At 32.3% G+C, this 25,860-nt stretch overlaps 1 protein-coding gene across 1 annotated transcript; it reads right to left on the reverse strand.

Annotated features, from left to right (window-relative positions):
* Positions 1 to 466: 466 nt before the first annotated feature.
* On the reverse strand, positions 467 to 23,828 carry LOC111058983 (integrator complex subunit 6). The gene is made up of 16 exons (XM_039419026.1): positions 23,514 to 23,828; positions 23,261 to 23,338; positions 21,882 to 22,121; positions 19,374 to 19,560; positions 17,598 to 17,729; positions 17,034 to 17,161; positions 15,948 to 16,127; positions 15,218 to 15,370; positions 13,607 to 13,834; positions 12,316 to 12,461; positions 11,615 to 11,751; positions 10,529 to 10,738; positions 9,834 to 9,970; positions 8,032 to 8,302; positions 3,332 to 3,760; positions 467 to 1,301 (listed from the first exon to the last, which is right to left on the reverse strand). The coding sequence occupies exons 1-16, from the start codon at positions 23,628 to 23,630 to the stop codon at positions 1,111 to 1,113; spliced, it is 2,964 nt and encodes a 987-aa protein (XP_039274960.1). The 5' UTR covers positions 23,631 to 23,828; the 3' UTR covers positions 467 to 1,110.
* Between the last annotated feature and the right edge of the window lie 2,032 nt (positions 23,829 to 25,860).

Genomic DNA, 25,860 nt, shown 5'->3' on the forward strand with positions numbered 1-25,860 from the left:
GTACTTGGGCGTTAAATATTTTTAATAATGATTTTCTCTCATTTCAATACTTTCCGTATTTTCTCTGTTTCATCTGTTCATATTTTTTAAAAACTGAATGCACTTTTTTGGAACACTGAGCTCAAGAACTCTTTACACGTGGTTAGCTCAATAACCAATGGTTTGAATAAATTTGACAGAAAGAGATAGATCTAAATAATTCCATTGAAATTTGTTCGTATAAAACAATTTTCTAGCTAGTAGATGTTGAGAGATGATTTTTATGATACAACGTGAAACGATTAGCGAGACTATATTATTTTAAACACTGTATAACAGACTATTGGAGTCAAAGAGGAATTTTGTCTAGTAATCGACTGACGAATTAGGAAAAGGAACGTTTGAATGAAAACAAAATATTCATAGTGGGTTGGGGATGAATTTGAATGTGGAAATCAATATATATTATAAGATACTTTCTACGGCATTGAATAGTGAATACCCAGTTTATTAACCAAATATATAAAAACATGTTCAAGTAACAAATTGGAGGGGACTAAGAAAATGAGACATTGATGAACATCAGTTAAAACTAGGAATTGATTTGTTGTTGATTGAAAATATTTTTTATTAATAAAAACATTTTTGAAAAGTTTACAAGAATTGCTGAAGATTTCATTAAAATAAGCGTCAATTTTTATTCCTACAAACAAGTTTCGAATGAAGTGAAATATTCTACCGAATTGGAAAAAGCACTACTTTGGCATGAAAAAGACGTGATAAAACATGAAAAGAACAATGCGATCCGCTCAGATGAAAAACAGTAACAACATCATCAGCCATTCGTTTCCATCAATAAAGAAAACTAGAAATTCTTTGATAAAGTTTTGTATGTTTCCAAAAAACATGTTTCAAGGCATGTATTAGAATAGAATTTATTCCATGTTCATGTAAAAGTCTATAAATTGTTTAATACTATTCAGTTGTACATATCTACATTATTTACAAATATGTAAGAGTCAGTTAATCGCTGTACAGTCCCTAGCTCTCTACATAAAACTTCAAGTTTTAAGCGCATAATATCATTGAATGAGAATAAAGTAAAATCAAACGAAACATTGAATGTTGATTCTAGGTGGTCCCATTGTTTGCCGTGCGAAACATTTGTGTTGACATCACATTTTGAAGAACCTCTTCCACCTTATTTGCCATTTTTGTGCGTTTGAAACGCAAACATTCATTAATAATATCTTTAAGGAAAGAGACACGATCCTCAGTATTTCCTTTGATATTTTCCAAATGTTTAAGTAAAGGCGCGTAATCTGTAGCAAAACAGAGAGAAAACAAAGTTTTACAATAAAAGCAGCTGTCATTTTTAAGGCCTTTTACAAAAAAACAATAACAAAACATTATCGCAGGTTAATAAAGTTCAATAATTACCTAATTAGTTTCTAATCTAATATTTTTAAAACCAACATTCACTTTGAATTACAATATACATGGAGAAGTATGGTTAGTGGCTCTAGTGACAAATTATCTGCTCCGATAATATATCTCTAATATTATCATGGAATTTATTTCAAATTAATTATTTATGATGTTTTTCAACAATAAACTCTACTGTAATATTTTAAGAAAACATTACCGCGAATCAAAATTGAATATCTAAAATGAAACTTGCAGGGATTAAAAATAAATTACAGAATTCTTCTATATTATTATAGTCTACTCTAGTTAGTTGTGAAATAAGTACATTATGGCTTATCAGGGACTCAATATATAATTTTAATTATTATTGTCAGGCCTTGTATTTCACATTACTTTTACAGATAACATGGGGATTTTAAAGTGAATGATTATTATCAAGGGGGATTAGCTGTATCACTTATTAGTGAATCACATTTTGCCAAATGACTAAGAAAGAACTAAACATAAGATCATGATAAAATGTATAGACGTGAAAAACAATATTGATTGAAACATTAAAATCATGTGATGAAATCAGTGACATTTTTGCGAAATATTAGGAATAAAGGAAAATAATTTAAAATCAAAGAAAGCACAGGATTTATGAGATCTACTTGCCAAACCGAAACTAACTAATAATCGACTTTAAAGACGCAATTGCTTTTTTGGATCCTAATGATGTTGAAGATCATTTTATAATGTTGAAGGTTTTCAACTGAACCAAAATACTTCCAATTCCAAAACCAAAACCTTTCCATTCAAGAAAATACTAACCAGGTTTACAAGATATAGTTAATAATGAAAACTATGATTTTCCAATCTACAATTCAATATTAAACAACAACACCACCACAAGCTCCAGATATGCATAGGAGAGCAGTTAATTTTTTTGTGTAAGTTCAACCAAAGCCGAAAGATTTTTTTCAATTTGCAAGACACTATACAATTAAAATGTCTTGCTAGTTTACTACAATAAAGGATGAATCATTTCAGAAGGCCAAAGAAGGTCGATCAGTTCAAATCATGGCTCAAGACGCCATATTATTAACGTTCCAGGACGTACTATCAATATTTGAATATTTCTATTCTAGAAGAGATTAGAATGTGTTTTATCACTTCTGCATTGATGATCAAACCAGAAGAGTCAGTTTTGTCTTGAAGCTTTCCTGCTATATCTTCAAAACACTCGAGTATTATTTTGTTTGAATGGGATTCTATTAAATCTACTAGTATATTTTGAATTTCTCTAGGCGTCTAGAAATATCAGTGTTATTGAGATAAACCCTTCTTTCAAATTTTCGGTCCACTGTTCATAGGATGGGAAAAGGACCACTGGCTGATGAAATTATCTGGATTGCGTTATCCACCCAAGAAAGATCTATATTCATTATGGATAATCATACTAGATCGCATCACCTAGATAAGTATTATGCTGACTTCAGTATAATTTATAGCTGCTCCAGTTATGGGTTCAATTTCCATTCTATCTGACAGAATTCTATGAGATACTATTTGTAATGATTGAGTGTATTGAATAGTATCAGATATAATACAGGGAGGCAATTCGTAAGGCCCCTTTTATATAACGCATCGGACGAGGTGTTATGTTTAAAATTAAATATTAAGTTCCAACACAAGAAGATTACGCTTGTCGAGAAACGTGCAGTAGATGGCTAAACCGCGATCAAGTTTTGGATAAACCATAAACCTACGGCCATCCCAACAATAAAGTTTTTTCAAACATATACCAATAAATTAAAACCTATTTCTAAAAGAGTTTGTAATACCATAAACCTACGGCCATCCAAGAATTAAGTTTTTCAAGCATATACCAATCAATTAAAACCTATTTCTAAATGAGTTTGTAAAAATGTGTTGTACTCACTTTTGCCTGGCCTCCTTACTTCTTTGTAAGCGAGTTTTTTAAGGCTAAGATTATGGTTCCTTATGTCTATTAGTTCTCGCCTAGATATGTCGTTGACAGTGGAGATATTATTGATGATGGCCGACAAGGACACATGGTTGGATTGCGGCGCCGCGCTACTTTCTTCTAGATGGTTTGAAACATTGTTCCACTGGACAGGCTCGTCGTAGATGGGGGTGAGGGTGGGAATGGTGGGAGGGGGCGGGGGTTGCTGGGAGGTGATAGGGGTGAGCGGAGGAGGCGACAACACCTCCGCCGCGGGGGCGGCAGCGGGAAGGCCGTCGTACGGCTGCAGTACGGGAGGCGGCATGTCGCCACGGGACAGGGGAGGGGACGGCGAGCGGGGACTGTCCGGTATCGTAGGTGCGGAGACGGAGGCGGGGCTACCATCTGCAAAACAACACAAACAACGCACAACCTTATAACAACCTGTTCCACTTCCACTAGATACCGCTTCTTCCCCTACTTGCTGCATGTCTCCAAATCTCTTCGTCACTCTTCAACTCCATCATACAACGTTTTCTATTTTTTAAATAAATATCACTAGAAAAATAATAATATCGAGTGACCTGGCTGACTCAGGTCTGGTGTCAGAGTTTTCAGGTCGCAACTGATCAATTTCAGGGCCTCTGACATGACCTAACGACTGCTTTTTAGGCAGCTGGGACCGACGGCTTAACGTGTCCATCCGAAACACGGGAGTGGCCCGGGATTTGAACCCGGGCCTCTGAATCATAAAGCCAGCATCTGATCCACTCGACTACGGCCACTCCATAAATATCACTGTAAGTATTCTAATTTGGGAATGAATATCACTGTAAATTATTTATTCTAATTTTGAAATAAATATCACTTTAAAGTATTCTTATTTTCAAATTAGTGTAAAATATTCTGATAAAGTATTGAAATAAATATGACTGAGTTCTCTGTAATAGTTAAAAATTCAGTTTTTACTAGTGACGAGTAATAGGCAATATTTTGTGTTCTTTCGAAACTTCGTTCAAACTAATTCAGGATGCAAATATTTACTATTATGAAACTATAAGCGAGTATGAATAATCCCATAACAACTTATGGGAAAGATATTCTCACTGTACCGGTCACTTTCCGGATTACATACTTAAATGTAGTAATTTCAAATTACAGAGAGCTATGAAAAGGATAACAAGTAATAGTTACTGTCGCCTACATTTATCCCATGTATATTTCCTCATATATTGATATCTGAATTTCAATGATTACTACTGATAACACCTACAGATATTATAACAACTTAAGAGTTCCGAATAAGTGAAAAATCATCTCCCAATGTTAAAAACACATCATTCATTTGAGAGGATGCCTTTATGAAGGTGGTTTTTACACATAATTTCAACGTTTAAGGGTCGTTGGGAAAAGTAAAAATCTACTGAAGAGACGTAATTCTATTGGATTTTCTTGAAGAGTAGAATAAAGATTCTTACTTTCGAGTAAAGAAATCCCGTATTTTTTTCTAAATTTCAGTAACTATTATATTTTTAATTCCATATTTTTACATCGTATGGTTGTAATATTCTGACAATACTGAGCTTAAGCAATAGAGATTCAAAGTGGAGCGAGTGAAATATGACAGAATAAGAAGAAAACGGGTTTGTTATCTAAAATAATTTGTTGACAATAGTATACAATTATGTTGACATGAATATCCACTATCACGATGGTAATTAGAAAATTATCTATTTTTCGTAGTAATCCAGATAATAAGAGAGCGATTCCATACAAAAGCAGAGCTATGAAGTGATTTCGACGCGCTGGTTACATTCATGTTGAAATTTTACGTACTGTCGTGGTTCAATCACCTAATAAATAAATGAGGTGCTGTTCAATAAGTAATATATTAATCAATAGAAATTCACTTGATCTGCTTGGTTGATTTTTTGCAGACATGTTACTCCCAGACTTCTAAACGATCTCCAATATTAGTCTATTTTCTGTTCTTCTTTCTTCTTTTTCATTTTTTAGTATTTGTATAGGCTAGCCTAGCTTTAACCTTAACTCTATTAAAATGTATTTGTACATGTTCATGAATAAAGAATTTAGAATTGAACTGAGTCTGCCAACAAAGTTATCCAATACATACGTCAGAACCCGTTCATTATATTCAATCAGCATTCAAAAATCCAATAACAACAACCCTTTCAATTGTAAATCAAGCCATTTTTCTTCATTTAATATCAGCTTATTCAACTCGAAAGTCAGATTTATCTGGTATACTGTATTTCATTCTCCATTCAGTGGTTTCTGTAGTTTCCTGTCTTCCTTTCTCATTAAAAAAGTTGACAATGCCATAATGATGTTGACTGATAGAGTTCTCTCAGGGGAGACATACACACAATAAAAAATGGAACTTATATATCTCGCATCAACTAAAACACGGAAACTATTCTCAAGGAGACACAGAATAGAAGAGCTTGGAATTATAATTTATAGGTTGTTCTGAACTATCCATCTAGATTTTCGTAGAAATTTTCTGTTTTGTGAAGAAAGTCTCATCACACAAGTGAGCATGGTGTTCTTGTATCACTACTTTATCTAGTATAGGAGTAGGTAATACCACAGAGAAAGATAGCATAAGAGGATATCCTATGGTATAAGGGGTTAATCTGTAAAATTTTATTTTCAACTTAAGCCGATAGTCCTAGTATTTCTTCTTCGTGAAGTATGTGGCGCTGGTAGTCACTCATACTGTGCCGTTCTTGCACTCTCACCCGGCCAAAACTATAGTGATGTCCAAATTATAATGGCAGTGTTAAATGGCAGCGCATAGCGCAATCTCTTTCTCGCTTAAATGGCAAAACTACAAACCACTCTCTGTCTCAGACAGCACCGTATCGCGCATGTGTTAGCAATGGATTTTTCCCATTCCATTCAGTCAGTTCTTTGAATGTAACGTTCTTTATGATGATGGTTACCGAGCACTGTAACTGGAGCCAATTGTCATTCTATTTGATGAAGATATTATTATCCAATGATGATTTATCATTAAATTCAATATAATAATCAATATATTATCATTTTATTTAATAAAAGAAAGAGTACTTTTGAAAAATATAATTAATAAAATATAACAGTTGTTATTTAACTGATGTTAAAAAACACTATAACTAAGTCAGAATATTGTCATTTCAAAACAAAAACCGAACCCTCAACCTCCCCTTTTACATTTGAAACATCAATAAACATAACTATTTGAAAAACCTCTAATCCCTTCCAGCATATTGCAATTTCAAAGCAAAATCCCAACCTATCTTTCCACCTTTGAAATATCAAAAAGCATAATTCTACCTGGACCCTAGCCCTTTCTAGCATATTGCAATTTTAAAGCAAAAACCTAACCTAACCTTATGAAACATTGTTGAATATATCCTAAATAAAACCTAACCCCTAACTCTTTCACATTTGTTGAACAATAGAAAAGGATAGCAGCACCATTGCAAATTGTACACTACCATTATAACGTGGACCTCACTATAGATACTCAAAGAATACTTTTGAATAACTATGTTATAGCTGTGACTGTTGCTGGCCGTTACTCTGTTTCTGAGACAAAGAGAAGCTGCTGGCAAAACTATAGTGATGTCCAAGTTATAATGGCAGTTATAATGGCAGCGCATAGCGCAATCTCTTTCTCGCTTTGCTCTTTTGCCAGATCGTCTTTCAACAATGTAGAATTAATAATTAACTAAATATGTCATCATAATTATGAAAATTCATTATGAAGTCATTGAAAAATGTAATTTCTTGCTTAATAAAATATAATTGATTATTTAAAATGAGAATGAACAGTTGATATTACATCAATAAACCTGTATCAGCTACCGTATATAGAAGGCATTGACAAGACAGAGGACAACGTTGTTCTCGTATCTTTCTCCACTGCCATAATAACATGAACCTCACTATGGCATAAGAAGATATCCCATGATAGAAGGGGTTAATCTGTCAAATTTCACTGTTAACTGAAGCCGATAATCCTAGTATTTCGTTTTCGTGAAGTATGTGGCGCTGGTAGTCTCTCATACTGTGCCGTTCTTACACTCTCACCCGGCCAGAACTAATAATAGACAGTAGTCGACAGTAATCGGCTTGAGTTTCCGAAAAATCGGCTTGGAATTTGGAACATAAACTACCATGGGATATCTTCTTGTGCCATCCTTCCTCTATGGTAATACTAAATAATACCATAGAGAACAATAGCGTGAGTAGATATCCCATGGTATAGGACGTTTATGTCGCAACTTTAACTGTTATCTCAAGCCGATAGTCCACGTAGTTCTTTCCCGTGAAGCTGTGTGACGCTCGTAGTCTCTCATACTGTGCCGTTCATACACTCTCACCCCAACAAAACAGTAAAAACGACAATAATCAACAGTAATCGGCTTGAGATAACAGTAAAAGTTGCAACATATACGCCCTATACCATGGGATATCTACTAATGCTATTGTTTCTCTATGATAATACCTAGTGAAGGCTAAACTCGGTATTTCCCCAACCACCGTTGAAGTCATGAGGCACATTTCACTCGATAAAGTACAACATGCAATAATCAACACAGATACAGTAGAACATGTTTCACAAAGAAATGAAGTATGTAAAAGTGGTGAAGGGGTGTGTGACTCACCTAGCTGGCTATCGACAACAGCTGGCACCAGCGCCGGAGGGGGCGGAGGTGTGGGGGGAGAAGCAGGCGGCGGGGGCGAGGCAGGCGACGGGGGAGGGGAGGGGCTCGGACACGGCCTCCGCACCAGCACATCTTTCGGTATCGGACCCGGTTTTCTCTTGCTGGTCGGTCGCGGCGACGAAATCGCATCCCCTGCATTTCTTTTTGTGCCCGTCCGGTGCGGGGAACTGCCTCCCACCAGATCTATGTCAGCTTCGTCAACCATCATTCTCTGCACAAACACAACACGTGACCGTCAATTTCAAATTAATGGCGATAAATGAAAAATGATAGAAGGTTACTAGGTAGTAAATTGAAGGATTTCAATTAAATATACCATGATATACAATTATCTATACTAAAATAAAGGAAAGAACTGGCTTATACACGTACGGGATAGGAAAATTATGTTTGACGCATCATCATGTCTGAACTACTGGACTGATTAACTTGAAATTTGACATATAAATTCTTAATCAACCAAGGATGGTTATAGGCCTATCTTCAATTCTTCACGATTTCATTACGTCAAGTTTTCAGTTTGTCAAGTTTTAAAATAAACCCTTGCGGAGTTCGGGTTACTTGCTAGTTTCAAATAAATACAAATGTACAATGAGTTATCCTCGTCAAAAGTAGCTGGCGAAATTGAGAAGGAAGATTTTTATATATAAACGACTTGACTAGATTCTAATTGAATAAATAGTGGTAAATGAGTGGAATATTTCTAATCAATTTATTAATTTAAGCCATCTAGATTCAAAATTTATAGTTTTCATGTTTATTTTAGACTAAAATTTTATAAAAATTGTACATGTGAAATTTTAACCTTATCTTGGACTTTGTCACCTATAAATTTGGAAGAAAAATAGCACAAGGACTATCTTATTATTTTATCTTCCAATGTTATTACATTAGTGTCATTTGCATTGTAAATAAATAAAATAAAGGTTCGAATTCTTAACGACCGGTTGCACAAAAGTCTGTTAAATTTCAATCATGGTTAAATGCCACGAAAACCAATTAGAGAAGGCTATTTTGAAAATCAGGCTTCTCTGATTGATTCCCGAAACATTTAAACAAGTTTAAAATTCAGCAGGCTTTTGTGCAACTAAGTCAAGACTAAATAACTATTAGACAAATCCACGTACACCTTCCAAAGGAGGTGGTCCCTGGATGATTGTAAATTAGATGAAATGAAAAACTGATAATTCCACAAATAACTGAGTTTTAAATTTCCTCATCCCTTTCGAGAAAGATACAGCTCAAGATACATTAAAATATAAATACTGTAAATGAAAATACTATAAATTCATACAGTTGAACCTCTGAGTAGTCGAACATCCTGAGGACAATTCCCAGTCGAGAGGTATTTGTTATAATAGAGGTGAGAACAAGTGACAGATTTAAAATGGCATGTGGCAGAATTCGTTAAGAGGAGAATCTTGTTATTAGAGGTTCGTTATATAGAATTTCAACTGTAATAATATAAATAATGTAATAATTTACTATAAATTCATACAGTTGAACCTCTGAGTAGTCGAACATCCTGAGGACAATTCCCAGTCGAGAGGTATTTGTTATAATAGAGGTGAGAACAAGTGACAGATTTAAAATGGCATGTGGCAGAATTCGTTAAGAGGAGAATCTTGTTATTAGAGGTTCGTTATATAGAATTTTTTCAACTGTAATAATATAAATAATGTAATAATTAGAAAACGGAAGATGACCAATGATTAAATACGTTCAATAGTAAATAGTCGTACCTTATCTATTTTGAATGGATTTCCAAACATATGTTGACGCACTGGTGTGGATTCGACTTCTCTTAGAGACGGTTGCATTTTCTTTAGATATTCCTGATAATTTCCCATTTGACTAACTGGCATACTATGTAGATTATCTGGAATAATTAAAATTGTTAATAAAGCATGAGATTTGCAAATTTGTATATTTGAATAGAAATTTCAAAAATGAATTCAATATTGTACTACATGTACATTTTTACTGTTTCACCTTGTTTATTTGAAATTGATCATTTAAAATCTAACAATAAATAATTTAGCTTTCGAGAATAAGTTTTTCCGGCTATCGTACTCTTCGAATTTTTGATACTGATGAACACACGTTCAGCTCAATAATAAATTATGATTTGAGAGGCCTTACATTCATCCGGAAAGTCCAAAATATTATGAAATGTATCATGTGTTGTTTCGAAAAAGGTAAAAATGTACAATGTATTACAAGAAATTAGTTTCATATTTTTAGAACCCATCAAGTTTATCTACATTTCCTTTTAATTCCTTCTTGATGTTATTGAAAGGCGGGTTGTTCTTTGAAGTTTATTCAGCTCAATATTGTTCATTCATGGAAAGAAAATCTCATCAAAGGGCAAGCCGCCTTTCAATACCATCAAAAAGGGATTAAAAGGAAAAATATAATAAATTAGATAGCAACTTACCATCATCTACAAGTTTTGTATGAGATAAGGCAGGTTGGAGAAAATTGGCACGCATCCTAAGTACTTGATCAAGTAAATTTCGTCGAGGAATATCAAAAGGATTTCGAAAACTTTGCCCTCCGGGTCGATATTGCTGGTTACGATTCCTCACCACTCCAACAATAAATCCGTTGAATTCATTCAACTGGTCACGTAGCGCAGTAAACTTATCTAAGGAAAAATTAAGATTATTAGCAAATTTTCAAGTAAACAATTAATTTAAATACCTCTAAAAACTCCTGAGATCAAAAATCATGAGAGTCAAACACAAAAGAATGAACGATATATATTTATTCATCACAGCATATCACACACAGTTCAATATCGACAACTAAAATATATCGTCAATAATGTTGAATATTGGAGTTAACATGAAGAACTACGATTAGATAAAGTACTACTTTCAACTATGATTGAGAAGATATAATGAAGATCAACGAGTATTTAATACTGGGGATGAAGGAAAATTGCATTTTTATAGCTCTATTGACGGGGAGACCACAAAAGGGGCTCGACGTCACTTTATAGTCGAGAGATTCGACAAAAATAATAATTTTATTAAGAATTAAGAAATTATTATAATATTAAGAATCCAGTATTACAGGTGGTTTTCAATTTACCCGTGAGTGACAGCACATGAGTTTAAGAGAAAACTAGAAACAAAGAATTAAATAATTATTATAATATTAAGAATCCAGTATTACAGGTGGGCTTCGATTTACCCGTGAGTGACAGCACATACGTTTAAGAGAAACAGTCAACTATCGAGTATCAACTCAATTTTCTTCAGGTAAAAGTTTTTCCAATATGTTCCACAGAAAGAGCAAGTTCTGATATGTTCTCATAATAGTAAGTATTACGAATAATTTTTTTTTTAAATTTCACCAACGTCTATGTATATCAAAACTACAAAATTCATGAAAACCAAACTCAACAATAATTATCAGTGAAAAATGAGTAAAGTATGTCTCCAGTATGTCTGGTGAAGTCACTCCTTTGTTCAAGGAACAAATTATTGGCTGAATGGAATAATAAAATATCAATTACCTTGTAGTAGAGGATGAGAGACGAGTTCTTTTTTTAATGGGTTTCTATTCATAACTCTTACACCTTCATTTGCAGAAGATGATGAAGAATTCGATTTATTTACGGTTATTTGTTTACTTCCTACTTCGCTGCAAACCCTTTACAAACAGAAAGAATGTTAGTACGGGAAAATTAACAAAAAATGAATCAACTAATAAGAATGCTTTTAAAGAATAAGAATATATTTAAATACACCTTCAAGTAGTGTCTGACTTGAATATTAATTCAACATCTTCGAGTTACCGAGGAAAATATAATTACTGTACGTATGATACATAAAGGTAGCATATTTTCTAGTTTGAAATGGGATATAGAAAATCGTTGCTTAATTTCAGAAATCTCTTGAAGCACCACAAAATTTGGTGAAGTGAGAATTTTTCGTCAAATTCTATTATTAATAGAACGAAGTCAAATCACACTTCATGTGGAAGGAATCGAATCACAAGAGAAAATGTTAAATGTTATGACCGCATAATAATAACATTATTTTTTTGTTCATACATATAAGAAAGTTAGTGAATATGGATGAATAAATCATACTTATGTAAAATTGTTTCAAGACTGCAAACATGAAAACAATATTTTCTGAAATCAAACAAATGCAAGATTGAAAACATCAATAAAAGTTACCTACAGGATGACGTAAACGATAATCTACATACCGGTCATATTCCATTTTAGCCTGGTTTTTTAACCTCTTCAGATAGTTTAAAACACTGTAATTAAGGCAATTGTCATGGTTTTCTGGAATAAGTTGCTGGGCCAACGCCATGGACAAACCCATCCTTTGTAAAGCTCTTCTTAAAGGCTGTAAAAAATATCACAAAATCTTATTGGGTGTAAATTTAATTTGAAAAAAAAATTACATAAGTACAGGAAGTTCTGTTATTAATCAATGATAATAGTTTATTGACAAATTGATTTAATGACACACATTGGAAACAAATCGATTTATTTTCTCCAAGGTTGAATGATTACGAAATAATTTCTTTTTAATTTCAATTCATTTTTTCCAAGGTTTGTCATTTCGATGTGGATAATAAATCAACAGAAAATGAAAAATAATAAATTCAAGCCTAGTACTGAAAGACGTGTATTACTGAGTTCAATGTCTGCTTTTGCTAACATATATGCAGCAACCGGCTCTATAAATGATTATGATGATCAGCACAATAGTATGGTAGTAATAATAGTATAGTAATAATTACTCAGATCAATCTGCTCATCCCAATAAGTTCATTATAATATGTTTGTCTCCATTCCATGTATATATTTAGATAATCTGTTCATCCCAATAAGTTCACTATAATATGTTTGTCTCCATTCCATGTATATATTTATTTATATGATGAACAAATACAATAACTCAACAAAGATAAGTTTTAGCTACCGTTATTTGATATAGATTCCCCATCCATATTTCTAGGTAGAAAATAAATCTTATCGTTTGATAAAATATTCGCAAACTATATTCAAGCATTAGCAAATCATTATGTGGTAAATATCAGTGAATATAAATTAAGCAGAAAGTCGAAGGCTATCAAGAAGTCTAGATCAAAGTCCAAGTCATCCAAGGGTTGTAAACCTATGAAGCCGCGCAAGCCGAAGAGGTGCATGGATATCGATGATACAGTCGAAATTGAATCATAAAATTAGAAGGTATAAAATATGAAGACACATGACAAAGTTTACTTTAAGGCTAATGAAAATATAATGACAATAATTAATATGAAGTGTTCACTTCATGCTAATAAATTACATCTAGTTTAAATAGCACTACTAAGCCAATTGCACAAATATTCTGATTCCGAGCGATTTAGTAACATAATTCACTCAAAAAGAAACCGAACATACACATTCCAATTCAATTCATGAATCTCAACTGAAAATGATAAAAATTTATTATGTTCAGAATCAGTTACGAAATAAAGAAAACATATTTTTTCAACTTACCGCAGCATAATATGCAGGCATGGTTCTTAAATAATTAGAGAATTGTGTTCGCCATTCTTGGGTGAACTTTTGTCTATGCACTTTGAATAATTCATCAAGTAAAGGAAGAAGTACAGGATAGTTATAAGGCATCACGAACAAGTTTACACATGTGAGATTTGTACTGGCTTTCAGATATCCAAACGGATGTCCGACTTCAGAGTTTTTAAAGCTGTTTGGTACAAAAACCTGAAAATTTACACAGAATAAGAAAATTTGAGCGAAAGTTATCATGTCTAATCAAAAACTAATATATTTTTAAAGCACCAAGTTTGAAAAAGTTGCTATTTATTAAAATATTTCATTTTATCCCATTCATAAATGTTTATCTGAGTATTGGAGAGCGTAAATTGTATTTTGAAAAGTGAAAGTGACATACCAACATTTTTATTTGGACAGTATAGTTTAAATTGGAAATGGGACAGTTTTGGGCATGAGCCTGTTGTGCCTTTCCTCATGTTAAGTATTTGTACACAATGTGACAAATAAATAAATAAAAAATTCAGTATAACCAGTAATAAAAAAGTATACAAAACAGTATAATCAACGAGTCAAAATATGTAAGTCATTAAACGACTAATTCATTCTCAATCACGTTCTAATACAACTTTGTGGATAACTTTTGAATAATGCATGAATACGAATGCTTCTCAAGAGGAAGTTGAAGAGTTAGTTGATCTCTTCATACGTTTTTTTACCAATTTTTTGCTTTTTCTTTCTTTCACAGTAATACAGTAATAGAATAAAATAAATTTATTTTCAAGAAATACAAAAATCCAAGTACCCTTTTAAAAATGTTTACTCACAACGTGTTTCCAACATGGGTGTCATTTTTAAGTGAGTTACTCATTAAATAACCTCACTCGAAAATGACATTAATGTTGGGAACATATTGAGTAAAATTTATTAAAAAGGATACTTAGATTTTATATTTCTTGATAATTAGTGTAGCCCTTACCGAAAAGTTAATATCTATTTTATCTAACTATAATACAGTATCTATAAAATAATAAAGGAAAGAATTGGCTTATTCACACACGGGATAGCAAATTCACGAATGACGCATCATCACGTCTGATTACTCAACTGATTAACTTGACATTTTGCATATAGATTCTTAATTTATCGAGGATGTTTATATGCCTATTTTAAATTTCAAGATTTCAGTAGTCAAGTGTTCAGTTTGTCAAGTTTTCAATTAGACCCTTGCGGAGCACGGGTTACCTGCTAATGATCAATATAGTTCAACAACGTCAAACTATAACAATTAATCATTGAATTATTTTCATTCACAGTCAACACTATAAAAGTGTACTTTATGAAATAAAATTTTATCAACACTATACAAGTGTACTATATGAAATAAAATTTTACATTTAATAATGAGATAGTTTGTTATAGTAGCAAAGCCAATATTTCAACTAAGTGATGAATATGCTCAAGAAACTAATAGATAATATGTTCATATAACTTTCTTCTGATTTTCACTCGTTTCTGAGCAATGATCCGTTTCAAAGAATATAATTCTACAGATAAGATGGCATTGAAACTGAAAAATTGAGGAAAACTTACCTGCCAACAGACAGTTGGTTGTTTTCTTGCAAGTATAAATTGAGTTAAAGGACTTGGTTCCAATTCATATTTATCAAAAGGCAAATTTTCAATCACCATCGGTTCTTGACTTGTGCAAGTAAATTTTACATTTGGATGAGCTGAACGAGGAGGCTGCAAATTATAATTAAAATAATCTTCAAATTGAATAATACAAAAATAAAAACAGAAAAAATAATGTTGCTTACCCTAGTTATCGATATTTCTAAAATCTAACTCAATTCACAGCTTATAGATGATAATACTACTAGTGTTGATACTAGATAAACAATTGGAAATATTATAATAATAGCTGCCCACATCACATATCAACCGGTTCGTTAAATATTTTTATCTAATCGCCATACTTACATTAATGACTGGAGTACATCATTATTATTTACTAATTTTAATAAAATCCAATATTAATAAAATCTTCTCATTTATGAAAATAAAGTAGAAATATTAAGAGGATAAGGGTTAACAGCTATCTCTTACATGAATGGATTGTTCTAGTTTTAAAAATATTGAGTTATTGACTTGATTTATCCAATCCTTACGTTTATTCCGGAAATGATAGTATATAATATAGTATATAATAATTCTCATTAGTAATTTGCATTATAGTGAGCATCTATTTCAATGATTGATATGAATGATGACTACCTAGAAACATTTGACAAAAACTGTTAATAATAATTGTATAGCTTACCAGAGAAGAGGCAGTAAGGTCAGGCCAAAATGATTCGGGGATAGGCCAGAATCCCACGGCAAAGCCTTTTTGAGCAGATCTAGGAACATAGATCAATCGACGACAGCTGTGCCAGGCCGTATTGTTCAACGTGGGCCCAGAGCCCACTGGTGTGCTTGTTCCATTGCTATTTGGTCGAGCCTATGAAAACAAACATTGCCATTCAAAAGTAAGAGAATACCAACATTAAGTTAAAATTGAAAAAAGCCCAAGTTTTGGTCTATTGTTTCTTATTTTCTGTATATTGTATTGTATTTATTATCCATTAAAGAAATTACTTCATTAAAGAAGTGAAATGAACTAAACGTTATGTAATTTGTAATTCAATGATAAAAAAATTCTAGAAACTTATCGATAAATAAATTATTGTAATTTGAAGAATCAAATTCTTCAGCACTTCAATTTATTATGAACTTAATACGGATACAACACCGATGAATAACAATTGTAATTCGAAGAATCGAACTAATCAGCACTCCAATTTATTATAGCCATATTACGGATACAATTACAGATAATAACAATTATTGTAGTAAACGTTTGCATGAGGCCTAGGACAAATTAATGTCATTATATCAAATCAGGCCTCACGTAATATTCAAATACTGAGTAAGAATGATTCAACACTTTAAATTATGTTTCCGGCGATAGGTTACATAATAGCTTGGCAGTGACTCATCTATCGTCAAAATTCTTCAACAGAATTAAATCAACTTTACATAGTGGAATTCTACAAATTGCAAATAACAAACATTAAATAAATCTTTTGGAACTAATTGGAAATATCATAATTAGTGACTAACATTTTTATGATATGAAGAAGCGAGATCCAAAGAACATGTATTAGAAAAAATAACATATTTCTTGAAATTACACGATGTAAAGTAATCAAAACTATTTGAGTTACATTTATGCAATTCAAAGTAATCAAATCTATCTGAGTTACATTTATAATAGCTCAAAGTTGAGAGATCTGAAGATGAAGTATTAGAAGAATTATCTACTTCATGTAATGTAATCAAAAGTAAGTAATCAATTTGAACTGACCCCATTCTGATTGGAGAAAAGCTTCATAGGCATTTCATTCTGGTTACTTGGATTTATTATTTCTTTATCCCAATCTCTGCAATCCATTTCAGACTCACTGTCTACACCATAGTCTTGATTATCTTTGCCTGCAAAAAGAAATTGTAGCATAAGAAATGCACTAAAAGGTATTAAAAATCATCAATATACTATAAATAAATAGATATAACATTCGAATAATGTGCAGTTTACTTAGAAAAATTAGTTACACAGCTGCAAGTGGAATCCGAAATAATTCTTTATTAATTTGACAGCAAATATAACATAAGAAAATCTCACAAAGGAAATATTTAAATAGACCAATTATTTCAAATCGTAGCTAGAGATCTTTGAATTTTATTTCACATTTGAGTTAATCCAGTCAAGTTTGGAGGTTTTTCATTTCTGTAACTCGTCATATTATGGACTACTGACCCAACTTACTGTAGGTCGAATAGGTTCACTTGCCAGAATCATTGTGAATAAGCACACTGTAAACAAAAATATAAATTGATCAAGCAACAATCATGGATCACAAAAGCTTACCATCAGTGGTGATTGGAGGCGGATCAGGTCCCCGTTTTTCAAAATTAATAACTACTCCACTTTGAACTTTCTGCACCAAGCTGTCTATGCACTGCATCAGCATCCTATGCGATGTTATCGAGTATGAACGTCCTGCAAGCAACAAAGATACTGGATTAAGCCAAAGAGAAATTAATATAGGTACACTCTATTACCAATATCATTATTCTACGATTGAACTATCATGAGATATAAGCACTAAAAGCAAATTTACAGATTAAATTATTAGAACAGAGAACAATAATTTAGAATCTCTCAAAAATCGAAACGAATTGAGAAATTGTAAATTATAAACTGACAATTTTAGACATAGTATAACTATTCCTTTTTTTATTGATACCTAGTCGGTTGAAGAGAATACATCATTTCTTACTAAAAGACTCACGTTTTTATTAGAGATTCTTATGTGACCCAAATTGTTAGTTTGATGGATGATTTCAATAAAATTACTATTAAAAAATTAAATAAGGTTATAATATGAATATGCATTTATTGGCTGAGAATACAAAATAACAAAAGGATTAAATTTCTCCTATCGGCTGAGAATAGAAAATAACAATAGGATTAAATTTCTCTCAAGTCTTTCATCATAATTGGAACTGACAGTATAAAATTGATATTATGAGTCACATTTTTAACTATGAGTCACATTTTTTTACTTTTACAAGGTTGGCAGGGACTATAGTAATTTACTATAAAATGTGTCATATCTAAAATTATTGAATAATACAAACATAATGCCATTTAAAAACGTATACCTTTCCCCAACCGAACCTTCAATTACCTTCGCCCTAAACCATTCTCACTATTACCTAACTAGTGCGCAACGGAGTAGCTGCCTATATATCAGACTAACTAGATGTCTTGAGATTCGACGAACTGAACATCTCAACTTTCCTCTTATCTCAGTTTCTCAAGAAATTGTCAAAACCCTCCTCCCACTGAAAGATTAACCGCTATCTGCCAGTTCTGTTTGTACCTTAATATTCCTTCTATAATGTGGTCCACGTTATAATGGCAGTGGATAAAGATAGCAGAATAGCGATGCCAATTCTCTGCATTAATTAATTATATTTCTACGCCGTCAAAAACATAATTGTAATCCTTGTGGACCTAGAATAGAATAGTACCATCGGCTTTGTCGAATGATAGACAAGGATAGCAAAACCGAAGTTGTTCAAATACTGTCATTATAACGTGGACTGCACTATAGTGATAACAGACTTGAGCGTCACAACACGCGCATTTCACTCTTTAACAGCTGAATATTATATCCGTATTTGTACAGAAACTAGGGGTGCAGATAAGCGAATAATAAGCAAAGCATCATCTAATGAAAAGTGAAATGCGTGTGTTCGTGGCGCTCAAGTCTTTATGCAGCTTTACATACAGTGACAATATCAGACTTTGTTACATACATTGAAAATATAAGTATAGTTACACACACATCGATTTTTGACGCACGATATTTTGCCGTCCTCAAGAATCTACCAGATTAAACGGAGCTTGGATAACACATTAACACATTATCTGCTTGCCAAGTTATGTTTAATCTAATAGAATTTATAACTTTAATAGAATAGTTTTTCGCCCTCCTCATAGGTTCTATTAGATTAAACATAACTTGTAAAACAGATTATGTGTTCATGTATTTGCCAAGTTCAGTTTAATCTGGTAGATTTCATAAGGACAGCAAAAATCGATGTGTTATTGGCTTTAGAGTGTTATTTGAGATACCTCCGGTGACTTCACACATGGCGTCGATTGGCGACGAGTCGCTTGGCACGAGGCCGAGGCCCGAGTCCCGGTCGACGGCCGGCGTGCCCGACAGACGCAGCACGAGCGAGAACAGGCGCTGGTCCCACCGGAACGGCTCGCGGGTCATCTCAGACCCGGGAATCGGCGCGTGCATTGGCAGGTTGAACTGAAACAACACGTCAAATATCCACTACCCATTATCTCACATTCCATAAGGGGCGTCTACACAATGTAAATCACACTATTATTGTTATCACACGACTTGTGAATTGTCACACGTAATAAATATGTATGCGTTTTGTATAAAATGAATGTAAAAACACTTCACTTGAATGGGCTACTTTTTTACAAATTAATAAAAACAATATGAAAACTTGTAGTACCCTTTATTATTTAAAATATTACAACAATTTCAATATTTAATATTTTATTATAGGTTGTAATATTTTCAAATAATAAAGGGTACTACAAGTTTTCATATTGTTTTTATTGAAATGAATGTATTTTACAAATTTGAAGTCACCTTCCTTAAGGGGCGTTCGCATTGGTCAAGTTTTCTTGACTTCAAGTTTTGCATAAAACGAATGTATTTTGCAAACTTGAGGTTAAATTCCTTAAGTGACGTTTACATTGGTCAAGTTTTGTATAAAATGAATGTATGAATGTGATGGTGGCTATGTGATATGTGATTGCAATACAGTAATGCGATAGTATTATCCTAGTTTTATTTGGAAAATAACGTTTTACATATTAGTTCAATTATTTCAGCAGTAATAACTGTAGTTAAATACTTCTTACTGGTTTTATTTGATTTCTCACCTAATTTTACATCAGCTAAGAATTGACCATTTTTAAACGTTTATGAGGCCGCCACAAATTCATAAAATGAAAAATTTGAAGAAAATTTTGCAATTTTTCACAATTAAAATCTTGACAATAGAGCCTCTTTGGACCCATGTTAACTGTTTTTTTATGTTGATGTTATAATGCTGATCCTTTGAAGTGAATCTCTCTATTAATAGTTCAAGGCCATTCTGCTTTCTAGACAGCTGGCCTCACGAACAGCTGATCTATTATATTACATAATAGGCCTACAGAGTGTTTCTCAAATAAGAGCTTGTTCATATGACAGCGATTTACGCTCGGTTGTCAAATCGCTCGATTTGCCAGCCTCGTACACATGACAGCGATTCTTGAGCGATTTGCGCTCGGTTAAGACTGTGCAAAGCCTGAATTTAAACTTTCTACTGATGATATTTTTCAAAGTTTTTCGATTTGTATATCATCAAGCTATCAAATAAAAGTTTTCTCAGAAAAACATTTTTTCCGATTATTACTTTTTGAGATAAAAGCGCCAAAAGTTAAAATTTTTTGAACATAACATTTCAGTAAGAGATAAATCAATGAGATTTGGAACATGAATTCTTCATGGTATTATTGATTGAATAGAACAAAAATTTTCTGAAAATATCAATTTTTGAGAAAGCTATTCAATTTACTAAAAATGACCAAAAATAACTCATTATGTAGGTACCTAAATAACCTAAAAGATTAAGTTCAATTATGTTTTAATGGGAAAGATTGAGTTTATACTTTTTATACTTTTAAATGTCAATATGTTTATATTAATAATATAATATTATATTGATAATATTAATATATTATTAATATGTTTATATTTATACTCGGTTGGTCAACCGCGCGACAACCGAGCGTAATGTCATGTGAACAGGCTCTAAGCCAGTTTCACACACATTGATTTTTGAGCGTATGATTTTTTGCCGTCCTTATAAATTGTATTAAATTCAATAGATGATAACAAACATATGCTGTTTGTTAAGTTCCGTTTAATCTGGTAGAATTCATAAGGACGGAAAAAAATCGAACATCCAAAAATCGATGCGTGTGTAACTGGCTTAATTTTCAGAAACACTCTGTATGAAATACAATAGATCAGCTGTTCATGACGCCAACTTTCTAAAAAGCTGAATGGCCTTGAACTATTAATAGAGAGATTCACTTCAAACGGTCAGCATTATAATTAATAATACTATTATTTCACATTCAACCAATGCTAACAGTTCAAGTGAATCTCACTAAGGCACAAATTCACCAAAAACGAAAACTGGTTTGAACGGCAGTTAGTCAGATGATTTTAATATAAATTTTTGTTTATTTAGAATCAACTGGCGCTCAAACCAAGTTTTCGTTTTGGTGAATTTGATCCTAAAGGAACCTGCTTGGTCTCAAATGCCATAGAAGTGGGGAAAATGGTAGCCTTATTCCTGGTGGCCCAGCGTGCTTTGCCCAAGTTGCTCTCTGGCGGTTTGTAAACGAGCCTGAAAGTATGAAAGTTATTCAACAAAATACACTTTAATGTAGAACGTAAAAAACTAGAATTAAAGTGAAAATTATTTTTTTTTTTAATTAAAGGAAAATGAGCTTGGATCGAGTTTTTATTATTGATTTCTGTTTGGCTATACTCACATCTTCCTGAACACCGCTAGCATTTGAGAGTTTACCTCCATCAGTAATAACAACGATAACAGACGGCTCCAGGTAGAATGGACACCTGCCCTGTCCATAAGTATCGATACCAGTTTGCATTCGATTCATGTTCAACAAGTCGAATGTGTGCTTCAAAGCAGCGCCCATCGTTGTCATTCCAAAGCACTGCAGGTTTTTCAGCTCATTCATAAATGTTGCCAGATTTTCCTTCCAGCCAGCCTGCAAAGTAGAACATGAATTAAAACATCTAGAACAATAGAACTGAAATCTGACAAGGGCAAAAACTTCAAGATGTGAGAACCTTTGTCTGAAATGATGTTTGACTATAAAAGGCTTTATTTGTGGAATCTACAATTTATGCAAGTTTGAGTCATGATTAGTCATTCGATTTCAGCATGCAACAGACTGACTCAGACTTGTTTCAAAGTGGTTCTAATATGAATTGCAGTGATATGCGCCATAAAAAAAAAATTAACTAAAATATTGATAAATAATAAAATAGTAGGAATATTTTTATGAAGAAGAAATAAGTTGTTTATGGATACAATACACATTTTTTTTAACATAATATATTTTATAGTTTACAATAGTGTAGATGGACCAACAATAGGCTAGATAAGTAGTATTTAAAACATATTAAAAACCTAGAAGCATTATGATTTACTTCTCTTATTATCTTATCAGTTACAAGTTGATAACATAATGATACTACCGTATTGTATTCTTACCAAGTTAGTCCTGTTCACAAATTAATTTGCGAAATAATTTTTGCAATAATCATTCAACATGAAATAAGAAAAATAGTAAGTTACCTAATATTACAATACAGTGACCTATATAAAAACTTTTGAACTTTAAAATTTCAGGTTTATACAAAATTCTCAACTTTTAATTTATATGAATCATGTTAGTGTTGTTAACAATTGTGATTAAATGAATTGACGCGTCATATTCATTTTTAAGCAAAATAAATTTTCAGAAATTTACATTTTTATATTAGGCAAATTAAGTTAATGACAATATAACTTTCAGTTAACTACTATCAAACTATCCAAAGCTTATTAATCTTACATGAAACGATATTTTATTATATAAAAATAGTAAAAAATTATCAATTTGTTTTCACTTCATATACTAAATAAATATTAATTGTCGAAAAGTCAAGAATTAGCTATGTTTTACCGCAGATCAATTTTATTTGCGCTCTACTTATATCTTAATTTCCAGATAAAACTCTAATAAACTTATCAAAATGAGAACTGAATAAAGAAACACATAGATATATAACGTATTTTTAAAAGGTTAGCACTTTATGATGATTAAGACAATAAAAAATCAGGTAAAATCAGTTACTGTACCTTGATATTTGACGGCGGATCTTCAAAAGTCATCAACATATATCTGTCTCCTCTACTTTCTGGGGATCTCTGCCTTACCTGAAAATATATTTTATTATTAAAACGTGTTAAAAACGTAAAGAGATGTAAAACTCTTTAAAACTGGAGAATTTCCAACAAAAATGACAAATTATTTTGAAAAAGTTAGGTTGGGATAACAGTACCGCGTAACTAAGCCCTACGAAGCTACGAAACTTTCGCGATTAAATCCTACCTTGACAAATGTTTCTACTGCGCCCTTGGCTACGTCAAGTAGTGTTGGGCGTCCACCTAAATAAGCCCTTTGATTCATTGAAGCTGACGTATCTATCAGAAATACTATTATAGTCATTGTACAGCTCAATGAATCATCAAAATAAATATATTGAGTAAATTATAATTGAGTTCGTGAGCTAAATATGCTTCGAAGATTTACATGGCGTTCTCAACACTACCACCTCACAGCTGCCTCGTCTAGCAGCTGAACATCAGAGCGGTTAACTTTCCAGTACTACAAACACAACACCAATGCAATTTGGATTCCGAATGAACTATGGAGAAAAAGGAACATCCAGGCATGTTGTGGGAAACAGGCAGCCAACATTACAAATTTACATAATATTTGTACAAATGTGCACGTTTATTTCAAATTTTGATAGAAAAATATTTATAATAGAGTAAATAATCAAAACCGATGGAAATTATCAAGTGATAACAATTGAACAAGGATACTATAATATTCATATTGGAGAAATATGATTCGAATGGTTTTGTAAAATATACACAAACATAAATTAGGTTAAAATTAATATCTCATCTTCAGAGTGAACAAATAACTACTTTCTTATTTTTTAGAATTAATTTATTCAAAATCAATTTCACTGGAAAATGTTTTTCATTTTCACTGGATCAATAACATAGAGCTGTAATACCTAGATAGCTCACTTTCATTGAATGTGGAAACCTATTTTGACGTACTATCTGATCAAGACAAAAATGATTTTTTTTACTGTATTAGGATTTAAAAACTGTCAGCATTGGTTGAAAAATGTATTCATATTATATAATAATAAATAATGCTGACATGATGAAGAAAGAAGATATCACTTGAACAGTGAAGTAGAGACTGTGATTTCTGGTATAGTGAGATCCACGTTATAATGGCAGTATTTTATCAATTTTTGTGTTGCTATCCTTGTCTATCATTCGACAAAACACATACCACTATTGTCTTCTAGCTCCAAAACGTTGCCAAATCAGTTTTTAACAATGTAGAAATAAAATTAATTAAGGCAGACAAACGGCAACGCTGTTCTCCTATCTTTATATACTGCCATCATAACGTGGACCTCACTATAAGCCTATTGATAGATCGAGATGATATTCAATAGAAGTTGAATTGAGTAAAATTGCTCCATAAAATACAATTTATGTGCTGTCCAATTCAAGCTCTTCAAGATATATCAATAATAAATTAGATATCAGTTTATTTGAAGAGGGAAACTTCAAGCTGAGTATAGTAGTTCTGTAAACAGTAGACCTCGCGCAGTAGTTAACCACAGCCTCCTTTGTCTACACTGTCCATTAGACCATTTTATTCTATCCTGTCGTGTCGGCAATATATTGGTGTGAATGTGAAAATGATTAATAAAATTGCGATTGGGGTTGGTGTATCAAAAATGCCAATATTGAATAATTTTTAATACCGTACTGCCATTACAGTGCAGCGTCACAAGTGAGAAGCTTCACTTTTGTATACAAGTACGCGGTAGTGCTGTATCTAGCTTCGTTATATCTATGGTAGAAAACAAAGGCTTCAACTTTGAGGTTAGAGCGGCAACAAGTTTGGCTGATAGGTGTTTGATTACAAAATACAAATTACAATTTGTTGCGCGATATTATGTTCACATAATGATGTTCTAAATTGTTTTAAAATTTAAGAGAAAACTTTCATTATTCTTATTGCAAAGATTAAAGCTTCAGTTTCCAAATCAGTTATTGGAAAATGCAGTGTTTCTTCCATGAAACTTCTGCATAAAACAAATTGTAATTATTATTGTTCTACATTTTTGATTAATAAGTGTTTTTTGTCGTCAGGTATGTGTAGTAATTATATTTTCAAATTGCTGCTTTGAAATATATCTGATAAATGTATTTACACGTTTGACTTAATTTCCTTAGTATTTTCTAATATTATCCTAATTCTGAACCATGTCAGAGATGTCACTTAAAAATGTTTCTGTAAATAGATCATGATTAATGGGCATATCAAGGGTATTATAAGTGGCTTCAAGAGTTGTGACTTATTATGAGCTGCTATATTTTTTGTCCTTTTTTGTTGAAATAATAATGAGTTGATATCTCCAATAATAATTAAAATACAGAGTTTGATCAAAAACTTTTACTCTTCAGTTTTATAAGATTATGATCACGTCATGAACAGAAACTCATTATTATCATTATTGTTTGAACTATTTTTTAAACTTTTGTCCTATAATTAATTTTTGGCGGTTTTATTTTAATCCAACTTTTTGAGTACGGTAAGTCAATGGTAATAGTATATTATAGTTGAGTTACTAAAT

This window comes from Nilaparvata lugens, chromosome 1 (genome assembly GCF_014356525.2).
Source record: "Nilaparvata lugens isolate BPH chromosome 1, ASM1435652v1, whole genome shotgun sequence".
Taxonomy (NCBI): domain Eukaryota; kingdom Metazoa; phylum Arthropoda; class Insecta; order Hemiptera; family Delphacidae; genus Nilaparvata; species Nilaparvata lugens.